Source organism: Phaseolus vulgaris, chromosome 1 (assembly GCF_000499845.2).
Source record: "Phaseolus vulgaris cultivar G19833 chromosome 1, P. vulgaris v2.0, whole genome shotgun sequence".
NCBI classification, from domain to species: Eukaryota; Viridiplantae; Streptophyta; class Magnoliopsida; order Fabales; family Fabaceae; genus Phaseolus; species Phaseolus vulgaris.
The window spans coordinates 5,239,238-5,251,878 of record NC_023759.2 but is presented as its reverse complement, the minus strand read 5'-3'; the positions used below and the strand labels follow the sequence as shown (position 1 = coordinate 5,251,878).

The 12,641-nt window shown below is 34.0% G+C and overlaps 1 protein-coding gene across 1 annotated transcript; it reads left to right on the top strand.

Annotated features, from left to right (window-relative positions):
- The first annotated feature begins 11,507 nt into the window (after positions 1 to 11,507).
- On the top strand, positions 11,508 to 12,641 carry LOC137815365 (uncharacterized). The gene is made up of 3 exons (XM_068618509.1): positions 11,508 to 11,715; positions 11,814 to 12,042; positions 12,149 to 12,641. Exons 1-3 carry the CDS (start codon positions 11,508 to 11,510, stop codon positions 12,639 to 12,641), a joined length of 930 nt encoding a protein of 309 aa, XP_068474610.1.

Below are 12,641 nucleotides of genomic sequence, written 5' to 3'. Positions count from 1 at the left end.
TGGTTACATGAATTGCATGCAAAATGACCAAAATTTCTGCTTTCGATGTATTACAAGAAGAAAAGCCAAAGACCTACGTAGAATTTTGATCCTTATAGACTTTTCTGTGACTATTTAGTGAATGATAACTCATAGCTTCCATCTATGTTCATTTTCATTTTCCCAAAAACTGGTGGTTTCCATCTATCCATGTAAAGTCCTTTCATATCCTTTAGTGCCTCATCTGGTAGTAAATGGATTTAACTTAGATTTTTTATATTGTAATTTTTAATATATTTATTATTAATTTTTAATTTTACAAAAATAAATATGAGTTGTCACATATATATTTGTCAAAATATAATAATTACAAACATTGTCATGTACATTCGAACAATTTATATTTTAAACATATGTTAGTTTTTAATTTGATTTATATAAATATGTTTACAAAATTATTATTTATCTATTCTAAATATTTCATTAATAGTTGATAATTTATTTGATTAATATTGGTTAAGACAATTTATTAAATATAAAATAAATGCTTTTAAGGCATCATTATTTTATAGTTTTCTAATACCAAGTATTGTAAACATATATTTAGTTTTCAAAATGTAGATCGACCTAAATTATTTTTATAGATTTAGTCAACTTTAATTTGATTAAAATGATTTATATATTTTAATAAATTAAAGCTTGTAAATCTATTTGAAATCTTATGTAAAATCTATATTTATAAATAAACAAATGTACATTAAAAAATTTATTGATTAAAAGAGTGACACCTTTTAAACGGATGCAAATATTTGATTTTGTTCTTTAGAGGCTTATCGTTTTATATTAACTATAATATTTTTTATATTAATTATAAAATTTTATATTTTTTAATACATGAAGAAAAGTAACGAAATAAATATTAAATTATTGAATTAATAAAAAAATAAAAGACAATAATTTAATTTATATAAAAAATTTAATATACAAATTAATACACACTTAATTAAAAATACCAAATTTTGTAAGTAACTATAAACGTAATTAAAGTCTAAAATCACGAAAATTATGTGGGACTTAAAATTGAAAACGCACTATTACTTTGACGTTATATTTTGGAGATCGATCGTGTCAAATTTTTAGGCCATAGGTTGAAAAGTGTGGTGAAATTTTGGGTTACTTTGTGGAATTGCTTCCATATAATATACTTTCTTCCTTCAGCAAAGATGATATAGTTTCTTTTATATTGTTGAGAAAATATTGTAGTAAAATATGCTTTAAAACGAACAAAAGATTTTCCGAGACGTGAGTGATCACTGTCTGTAAGGACTTATCCGCGGTGTATTGCGCAAGTTTCTCAGGATACAATAGGAACTTCCCGGTAATTTTCGAGGATCAGAACTAGCAAGTTTCTCTTTAAAAGAGTAATACTCAAATAGAACACATAATTATTATAATAATAAAATATTGAAGAGAGAGAAAGAAAAAGAAAAGGTGAAGAATGGAAAAGAAGGAGAAGAAGCACGATAGAGGGTTTCAAGAGGATGAAGAACTGTGAGTGAGAGTAGTGTGAAACAAGAGGATGGAATGCGGTATTTATAGATGAAGAAACCCAAAACTACCGCATCTTCAAACCCTAACGGAGCCGTGACCGTCGCCGGAGTTGGAGGAAGACCCACGGGAAAGGAGGAGCCAACCACCCATGAATCTCGCAACGTTCTCCAACGTTCTCAAGATTCCACACGATCATTAGAGCGAAGGCGTGAGCGTTCCCAGTCGTGCGGCTACGATTCAGGGTGGAAGAGGCAACGACGTGCGAAAACCTCGGAGCAGATCCGGTCTTCGCTGAACCTCCACGATCTCCTCCAATGGTCACTGAAGAAATTGAGGGTTTTACCACTTACTCTGTTTTCGTTTCACACACTCTGTTTTTCGTTTTTATTTTGTTATATTAGGTTCTTGTTTTACAACAATCCCCCACATATTGCAAAAGATAAAACATAGAAATATTGAAAGAAAATAATACTGGATTTATCTAAGATGTAATGCATCAGAACTGGTATAGCAAGCTATATGAACCAGTCTTAGATTGATGAACTTAACACATAGTGTAGTTGGTATAGCAAGCTATATGAACCAAGACATTTAGTATGTGTTAGAGGTTTATCAATCACAATAAACCCCCACATTACTTGTTGTTATCGCTGTGTTGCGCTACTAGGCCATGCGCGTGCCCGGTATTCATGAGTGCTATAGAGATCTTGCCAAGATCTCATGCAAGCGGCCCCACTTGACACTCATATAGGTGATTTCATCAAGTGTATGTTGCAAATCATACAGCACCCATAAGGGATATGAAAATCATTAAAACTCTTTTACCTCTGAATTTTAACCACAAAGTTTATCCTCTCGATAATGCAATAACTAGCACTTTCACACACACCATAGGAATGGACAAAAATGATTTTAAATCAATATCAGTGCTAGCAGAACTAACAAGTGACTTGTTTTTACCCATATGAACCTTATTCATGGGATCTCCAATGACAAAGGTTGGGTTTCCATCACTTGTTTGTTTGCAAGTGGCTTAAGTCCCATTCCCCTCGATGTTTCTAAAATCATTTTTCTCCCTAGGGGTTTTGTCAGAGGATTTGCCAAATTTAGAATTAGCGTCATAAGGGGTACTCACTGACTTAAAGTCATAGTAACCAAACTTCTTAAGAAGTTTCTCATTGTATTTTTCTTGGGATAGTAATATACTATCTTCCTTCCTTATGATTTTAACTCCTAGAATCACACTTGCTTCACCCATGTCTTTCATCTCAAACTTAGATCCAAGAAACAATTTTGTTTAAAAAACTATATCATTGCATGTACCAAAAATTAGCATGTCATCTACATACAAACATATAATGACATATTCACCATTTTCAGATCTAGAATACACACATTTATCAGCATCATTGGTAGAAAAACCTTCACAAAGTAAAACATTATCAAGTTTTTCATGCCATTGTTTTGGTGCTTGTTTCAAACCATACAAAGATTTTAAAAGTTTGCATACTTTTTCCTTTTGACCTGGAACTACATATCCTTCAGGTAGAGTCATATAAATTTCCTCTTCTAATTCACCATTCAGAAAAGCTGTTTTAACATCCATTTGGTGAATTACTAACTTATGGATAGATGCTAAGGCTAGCAATACACGGATAGAGGAAATCCTAGTAACAGGTGCAAAAGTATCAAAGTAATCTATGTTATGTTTTTGAGTAAACCCTTTAGCTACTAATCTTGCCTTATATTTCTCTATGGATCTATCAGGATGATACTTCTTCTTAAAGATCCACTTACAACCAATGGGTTTTGCTCCTTTAGACAAATCTACTAAGGTCCACGTATTATTTTTCTTAATTGAATCAAACTCAATTTTAATGGCCTTATCCCAATGTTTAGCATCAGGAGCACTAGTAGCTTCTACAAAACTTATTGGATCATTCTCAACTAGATAAGTATAAAAGTCATCTCCAAAAGATGTTTCCTTTCTCTGTCTTTTACTTCTCCTAACATCCTCACTCAAGGTATCACTAGCACTATCTATAGGTTGTTCAGATGTACCACTACTCTTTAGAGGAAAGATGTGTTCAAAGAACTCAACATTTTTCGTCTCTACTATAGTGTTACGTTCAATTATATCACTATTAAGAACTAGAAACCTATAGGCAGCACTATGTTCTACATATCCTAAGAACATAAAATTAGATGTTTTAGAGCCTATTTTTCTTTTCTTAGGATCAGGTAACATCACTTTAGCTAAACACCCCCACACTCTTAGGTATTTCAAATTAGGTTGATAACCTTTCCACAACTCATAGGGTGTTTTACCAGTTTTCCTATGTGGTATCCTATTTTGTAAAAAACACGCAGTAAGTAGAGATTCACCCCATAAATTATCAGGAGCACTAGAACTAATAAGCATGACATTCATCATTTCTTTAAGAGTCCTATTTTTCCTTTCAGCTACTCCATTAGACTCGAATATGGTGGGGTTACTTCATGAATAATACCTTCTTTTACACAATAATCATTAAATAAAACATATTCACCACCTCTACCTGATCTAATTCTCTTAATTTTCTTATTTAGTTGATTTTCTACTTCCGCTTTATAAGTTAAAAACATGTCAAAAGCTTCATTTTTATGTTTAATTAAATACACTTTGGTGTATCTAGAAAAATCATCTATAAAAGTTACAAAATAATTTTTACCACCTCTAGACATAATTTGTTTTAAATCAGCAAGGTCAGTATGAATTAAACCAAGAATTTCAGTTTGACATTCTACAGAGTGACATGTTTTCTTCGTTATTTTAGATTCTACGCATACATCAAATTTACTATTTTGTTTGTCATGCATGTTGATTAATCCTAGTCGTTGCAATTTTATAACATACGAAGAATTCACATGTCCTAATCTAGCATGCCATATATCATACGAGTCAACAATATAAGCATAAGATTTAGATTCATTCATAATTTCAAAAATATTTAATACAAAAAGGCCTTGATCACAATATCCCTTTCCCACAAAAACATTATTTTTGTCATAACAATCTTTTCAGATTCAAATGACACTTTAACCCCAACTTTGCTTAGTAATGCCACAAAGACCAAATTAACTCTAATTGACGGCACATGTAGAACATCATTCAAAGCTAGAGTTTTACCAGATGTGAGCTTCAGAAGAACTTTTCCTTTTCCTAGGACAGGAGTTGTCCTGGAGTCACCGAGATATACTTGTTCTTCTCCATCCCCCACACTTGTGTAGGAGGTAAACACATTTCTGTTTGCATAGATGTGTCTGGTAGCCCCAGAGTCTACCACCCATTTTCTCACATTTGTCACAAGGTTTACTTGTGAAACGACTGCCACAATAGTATCTTCCCCTTTGGCTAGATTTGCCTTATGAGGATAGTCGTTTTTTGCCCTATGTCTACACTAAGGTGCATGAAGACCTGGCTTTCTACAGACAAAGCAATTACCCTTTTTCTTGAAAGTGGGGTTAGTTCCACTGGGACGAAAGAATTTGTTATTAGGTTTCTTTTTGTGATCAAATTTTTTCTCGTACCTTTTTTGGAGCTGGTTTGTCTTCTATCACGTTTGCTTTGGCAGACAAAGCTTTGACCTTTGCAGCAGCGCACTCCTTCATGTTTGTGTCTTCGATGATGATGTGGGTGATGAGATCCGATAGAGACATATGTTTATGTCTGTGCTTCAGTTGTTGTTTGTAATCCGTCCAAGACTGCGGGAGCTTTTCGATCAAGAGTTCGGACACGAATTCATCCGGCTAGGTTATGCTTTCAGTTTTGATATCTTTAATCAGCTTGTGATATTCATTTATTTGGATTTTGATGTCTTTGCCTTCGATCATCTCCCAGCGATAGTAGTTTGCAATTACGAACCTTTGTCTGACGATGTCTTCGACAGTATATTTGAGGATAAGAGAATCCCAAATTTCTTTCGCATTCTTATAAGAAGCATAAACATCTAACAGATCGTTAGATAACACACTGAGTAAAGTGTGACGACATACCTTATTCGCATGGATCCAATCATCAACTTGCTTCGTAGTCGTGGTTGAGTCGGGTTTGGCAGTTGTAAGTGCATGAGCAACTCCGTACATGTCCAATAGGGTGGACACGCGTTCTTACCAACGTTGGAAGTTCTGACCGGTGAAGACTTCAATTTTGGAGACATCCGGAAATGGTTTAGCAAAAATGGTTTGCGTTGTGGAAACAACACTTGACGATCCCGGAGCAATGTTGTCGTTGTTGTTCGTATTTTCAGCCATAAGTCCTTACGATTGTAGTAAAATAGGCTTTAAAACGAACAAAATATTTCCCGAGGCGTGAGTGATCATTGTGTTGAAGCTGGAGGAAGCTTCTTCCCTACCAAGACTTGATGTGTGTTTGATGAAGAAAATGGCTTGAGTGCTTTGAAGATTGTAATAGGTTCTTAGATTCATTTGTAATTAGGCTTGTAAGTGTGTATGATTGCCTTTTGCTGTGTAACCTATCCTAGATGCCTAACCAAGTCTAGATCAAGCACATGATGTGGTTAAATGGTTTTTGAAAAGCTTTTGAAATGTTTTTTAACAGTTTTAAAACAGTACACAAATAAATCTGTTTTATGGAAAAAGAATTTGTTTATTTCTTCTCCGTTAAAAAGGCTTTCGTTAAATAGTTTTTGAAAACCTTTTTAAAATGGTTTTAACAGTTTTAAAACAGTACACAAATAAATATGTTTTATGGAGAAAGAATCTGTTTATTTCTTCTCTGTTAAAAGGCTTTTCTAAATTTCTGTTAAGGCACCAAGGGAAAGCTCAGTTCGTTATTTCAGTTAAGCTGAGCTGGCCTGTGCGTTATACTTTAATCTGTTTCACTGAGAAAGAACATGTTTATTCCTTGGTGAGTTGAAAGGCTTTTCACAAGTTAGTTAGGGCTCCAAAGGTACCACTCAGACAGTTATTTCTGTTAAGCTGAGTTGGCAGTTTTCACAAAATAAATCTGTTAAGTTCAAAACTGAATCTGTTGTTTTCTTAACTGCTTTTCAACTGTTTTTTGAAAAGAAGTTAGAAACTGTTTTCTATATAAAGAAATGTCTCTCTCACATGAAAAAGTGCTGAGGAATTACGCTCTTGACAGAGATCAAACAATTTCCATGTGAGAAGAAGGATTGAAAGAGTTTTTGAAAGGTTTTCCAAAGAGATTTTCAAGTGTGCTTGTTCTAGGAAACCTTGAATCTTGGTGAAGGTGCTGGTGCAGTTTCTGCAGCAAATTGAACTACTGGTTTTGAGTTCTTGCATCTTCTTTTCAGGTGTAATCTTTCCTTTATTCTGGTTTGTAAAGGTGTAAGTGTTAGTCACTCCTTGATAGGGTTTCTTGGAGTGCAAGGTGTGCTGAAATAGGGTTTTTCAGCATTGTGTGTGTTGTTCTTGTAGTGTTCAAGAACTGCTGGTTTTTGTAAGTGATTGGCACTGTTTTTAGTGAATTCCACCTTGGGGTAAGGTGAGACTGGATGTAGCTCTGTATGAGTGAACCAGTATAAAAACATGTGTATCTTGCATTCTCATCCCTGCACTCTTTTCTGATCTTTTGCTTAATTCTGTCAAGAACTGAATCTGTTCTTTTTAAATTGAATCTGTTAATTCTGGGTTAAGTGAAAACTGTTCTTCCTGTCTTGTTAAAGTTTTCTGATCATAAACAAGGTTGCTGCATATAATGGCTTAAGTGAATTGTGAACAAACTGACCATTCATTAAAACCTGAGAAAGGATCATACTTCTTGAAATCTTGTGTTGTGTAATTTTGGTTGATCTCTAAGCATAGCTATATCCTTCATCCTCACAATATTAAGCAGATCTGGTTCTGTTCTAATTCTCTGCTGATCACAATTTTACAGTGAACAAAATTCAAATTGTGCCAATACTGCTCTGAAGAATCAATCTGTTTCATGTAAAAACAATCTGTTCTTTTTGCCTCTGGAATACTGAAAAATTGTGTGTTTTTGCGAAAATTTTATAAGCTCAATTCACCCCTCCCCTCTTGAACTTAGACACTAATAGACCCAACACATTGTCCATAAGGACTTATCCGCGGTGTATTGCGTAAGTCCCCCAAGATACAACAGGAACTTCCCGGTAGTTTTCGAGGATCAGAACTAGCAAGTTTCTCTTTAAAAGAGTAATACTCCAATAGAACACATAATTATTATAATAATAAAATATTGAAGAGAGAGAAAGAAAAAGAAAAGGTGAAGAATGGAAAAGAAGGAGAAGAAGCACGGTAGAGGGTTTCAAGAGGATGAAGAACCGTGAGTGAGAGTAGTGTGAAGCAAGAGGATGGAATGTGGTATTTATAGATGGAGAAACCCAAAACTACCGCATCTTCAAACCCTAACGAAGTCGTGACTGTCGCCGGAGTTGGAGGAAGACCCACGGGAAAGGAGGAGCCAACCACCCACGAATCTCGCAACGTTCTCAAGATTCCACACTATCAGTAGAGCGAAGGCGTGAGCGTTCCCAGTCGTGCGGCTACGATTCAGGGTAGAAGAGGCAACGCCGCGCGAAAACCTTGGAGCAGATCCGGTCTTCGTTGAACCTCCGCGATCTCCTCCAATGGTCATTGAAGAAATTTAGGGTTTTACCACTTACTCTGTTTTCGTTTCACACACTCTATTTTTTGTTTTTATTTTGCTATATTAGGTTCTTGTTTTACAACAAATATTAAGGTTAAATTATATGATTTTGTACATAATATTTATCTATTATTGTATATGCATTGTTATTGGGAGTTTTCTTGATTTGAGGCTTTAGTTTGAAGCCAAAACTATCAAACTTAAAAAAGGAAGTCCAAAATTTACATCAAATTTATATCGACAGTCATGCATGGTTTAGGGTTTAAAGTTTAGGATTTAACATAAATTTTGAATGTTTTTGTTTATTTTCTGATTTTGGAGATTTGCTTGGTTCTTATTTTTTGGTTGTAGAGTAAATTTGTATTTTCTTTAAGAAATTAGTATTCTTTTATAAAAAAGTAATAAAAATATAGTTTTTAGCTTAAATTTTGCTTCAACCGTCTAACAATTGCTTATGATCTTTTGTAGGAATATTTTTGAATTGGTCTTTGACATGAGGAGCTTTAATGAAAATACTTATACCACGAAGAGTGGAAAAAGTTGAGTTGAAAGAATGAAAATCAACAAAATGAGCATTAAACGGTTAAAAGTCAGCATTCAACGAAGCGCATTAACGAAGTATTAGATAGTCAACAAAACTAAGTTTAAGATTGTCAGTTTAGCTAGTTTTAGATCAGTTTTTTGGGTCCGATTTCAATTGCAACCAAGGACCACCTATTTGTAAAGCTTCAAAACTTTATAGGTAAACTGTAACTGCAGAAGAAAAGATATGTTTCAGCAAGCACTTAGGTGCAACACTAGTTTAGTTTAGTTTTCAGTTTTTTATTAATAGTTTTTGTTGGTTTCCAATATTATGAGAGTTCTTTATTTTTCTTCTTCACTCTCTCATGTTTCTTCTTTTCTTTTTTAACTTCTGCATTGCTTTATATTTTGCGCTTTATATTTGAAAGTGAATTTAATTTTGTAATTGGGTAACAGTGAATTAAAAATCATGTTTGATGATGCTCTATTTTAGTATTTTCCTTTTTGATTGAAAATATTTTTTATGAACATTCAAACTGAACGATTGTGTTTTCTTGATTAAAAAGGAATCCAAATTTTGGTCTCTTGCATTCAAAGTTGAAGATTATCGAACCATGATTTTGTCCCGTGTTTCACATTCATAAATTGAATTTTGCTTTTCCTTTCGTTTATTCCTTTTAATTCTTGTTCATTTATAGTTCTACAATTTATATTTTCAATTTATGCATCTAATTCATTTTTTGTTCTTGTTAAATCAATTGCAATTTACATTTTGAATCATGCTCTATTTTATGTTTCCAGTCTTTAAGTTTTTGTACTCTACGACTTTTGCAATTTACTTTCCTGCACTTTAATTTCCAATAATTTATGTTTCCTGCAATTTACATTTCATCTATTTATATTTCTCACAATTTACATTTTAGTCATTTACTTTACTGCATCTTTTAGATGGTCGGTCTCACTTTCTTTCTCTTTCACTTTCTCTAAGTAGAACCATTAGATCGCCTAGTCATCAATTGCTGACTACATGGTTACTTAACTTCTTTTTCATGAACTCTTCTATATTTTAGTTTACATTGCCTTTTATTTTCATGTCTTTTATATTTTGACCCTTAATTTTCAATTCTTTACATTTCATGTTTTGATGAACAGTCTGTTAGACAATTATGTATTGATGGTCTATTCTTTACTTTGTTTTATGTTTTAGTTCGTTTTTCATTCCAATTTCCTTTTTCCCCCCTCCAATTTTAACTTATTTAAGTAGAATATGAAGTAGTGAAAATATAATATATGAGATATGTATTTAGAGATTCGACCTAAGTTAGCCTTATGTTACATCGGGGGAAGCTTAATTTTTGTTTGGAAAATCTGATGCGACTAAAGATATGTCAAACCAGAGCTTGCCTCTAGGGTAAAATCCTAATAAGAACGAGAGGTTCAATCCATTAGACTCAAGGAGAAGGTCAAGTTGTCAATCATCCACCTCTTTTCAAAGGTGAAAAATATTATCTATGAAAGCTTAGCATAACATATCTTGAGTCTACTAATCTAAACTTGTTGGAGATTGTTGAAAAGGGACACCATCCCTATTATCCAAGTATATTTTGTTGTGTTTAACTTCCTTTGTTGTCTTTGGTTTTTTTATACGGGTTGGTACACTCCTGAAGCATCCCCTTTTATTCATTTAGTTTTTGCTGATAAAAAAAAACTTCAAACTATATTTGTTAATAGTTTTGAACAACTCTTCCAAGTTTTTTTCATGTTGGTCAGTTTTGTCTAATATGACCATTATGTCATGCATATATGTTTCAACATTCCAACCAATCAAATTGCATGAGATTCGATCCACCAACCTTTGATAGGTTGTTTTTTATATTCTTCAATCCAAACGATATTTTTTTCTAACAAAAACCAAATATTTCTAGCATAATGTTGTCTTGTCTTCAATACATTCTAATTTAGTTATAACTTGAATAGCAGTCCATGAAACTCAACATCTCATACTCAATACACCATCTACTAGGTTGTCAATGATTGATAATAAATATGAATCTTTTCAACATGGTTTATTTAAACTTGTAAACACTACAAGAAAATCATGAAATAGAAACCAATTTTTAGAGACCGAAATAATTAGTTGCAATAGTAACTAAATTGGTTTCTAAATTAGTTTATATTATTGTTAAATAGTTTCTAAATTGGTATTTAATTAGCAACCAAAGTTTTTGCTACCAAATATACAGGCTGCAGTTTTAACTCCAAGGCCGAATGCAGGTTTGGCCATTGGCCGGAACGGGTCAGATGATAATGTGATGAACGAGAGCAATTTGGTGGATGTAAGGGTAGATCAGGTTCTCGTGGTTCATCAGTCAAAATCTAATATTGATTCTTTATTCACGTTTGACAGCGCAATTGAGAATTGCAATAAAATTTTCTAGGTAAAGACAGATAAGAATGAGGCGTCAAGGGTTTGGTGTGTGGGTAAAGAAGCTGGTTTTTCTTTTCCCGGTCGCGAAGGAGCAATTGTAAACAATTTGTTGTCTCTATCAAAACAGGGAGGTGATTTTTCGAGGAAGTGGAAGGGAGATAGGAGTAAGTTTGTTTATGAAGATAATTAGTCTGAATATCAGAGGGTTAGGTGGCACCATAAAAAGGAATTATTTAAGGGATTTGATCAATAAGGAGTAGACGGATATGGTGTGCTTACAAGAGACGAAGAGTTCGGGTTTAGCCGGGGAAGGTGTACTTTCTTTGGGGGTCTAACGAAATTGATTGGGTTGAGAACAAAGCTTGTAATAGTGTTGGAGGAGTTCTTACAATGTGGAGTAGTAAGTCTTTTCAAAAGTCTAAGGTGGTAAACGACAGGAACTACTTTGTGATTGAAGGTCTTTGGAAGCGAGGTAATGGGGTAAGTGTAACGGGAGTGAACGTTTATTGCTCTGGTTCCCTACGGGAAAAGAAGGAAGTGTGGAGTGAAATCAATGCAGTTAGACTGAATCAGCTATCAAAGGCTTGGTGCGTCATTGGTGATTTCAATTCTATCAGACGCTAGATTATTCCAGAGAAATAAAAGGCTTCAATGAGTTTATTGAAAGTTCGAAATTGGTTGATATTCCGTTGGTAGGCAAGAAGTTTACCTGGTATAAGTCAAACGAGTTAGTAAAGAGCAGAATTGACAGAGTGTTGGTGTCAAAGGAATGGTTGGATTTCTGGCCAAATTGTCAACAGTTCGTCTTAAGTAGATTTGTCTCTGACCATTGCACTGTTATTCTCAAAGAGGTGTTCGTAGACTGGGCCCAAAACCTTTTAGATGTTTGGACGTTTGGCTTAGAGATAACAGTTTTAAGGAGTTTGTGAGCTCGAGATGGTACTTTTATGAGGTTGTAGGAGACAGGATTTTTATTTTTAAAGAAAAGTTGAAAAGGCTAAAAGCTGACCTAAAAATTTGGAATAAAGAAGCTTTGGTGATGTGAATCTTGCTAACAAGGAGGCACAAAATAAGATCGAAGTTCTGGATGAACGCGATGATGTTTGTGGGCTGATTGGGTCTGAAAGGGAAGAAAGAATGGTTCTCCTTGCTGAACTTAATAAAGCTAAGTTTAAGCAGGAGGCAGTCATGTTTCAGAAAGAACGACAAAGCTGGATAAAACAAGGGGATCTAAATAGAATGTTTTTCCACTCGTTTGTTAAGTGGAGAAGGGTGAGAAATCAGTTGCATGGTTTTCATGTGAATGGTAAATGGTGCGAGGATAAGGAGGTGATCAAGGAAAAGGTTCAGACTTTTTTCAAAGATAGGTTTGCTAGGAACGATGCTTGTCAGGTTCGTTTGGATAATGTTAAGTTTTGCTCTATATCGGACTCTGATAACGATATGCTGATAGATGACTTTTCTGAAGAAGAGATTGTTGAAGATGGTTGCTGCCCCTTCAAGATTGTGTTTGATGAAGACTGA

Excerpts from the sequence above, each read along its gene's own strand:
- LOC137815365 (XM_068618509.1), top strand. The coding sequence starts at position 11,508 with ATGTGGAGTAGTAAGTCTTTTCAAAAGTCTAAGGTGGTAAACGACAGG. Across the intron at positions 11,716-11,813 it reads AAAGGCTTGGTGCGTCATTG|GCAAGAAGTTTACCTGGTAT; the intron begins GTGATTTCAATT and ends TTCCGTTGGTAG. Across the intron at positions 12,043-12,148 it reads ATAACAGTTTTAAGGAGTTT|CTTTGGTGATGTGAATCTTG; the intron begins GTGAGCTCGAGA and ends GGAATAAAGAAG.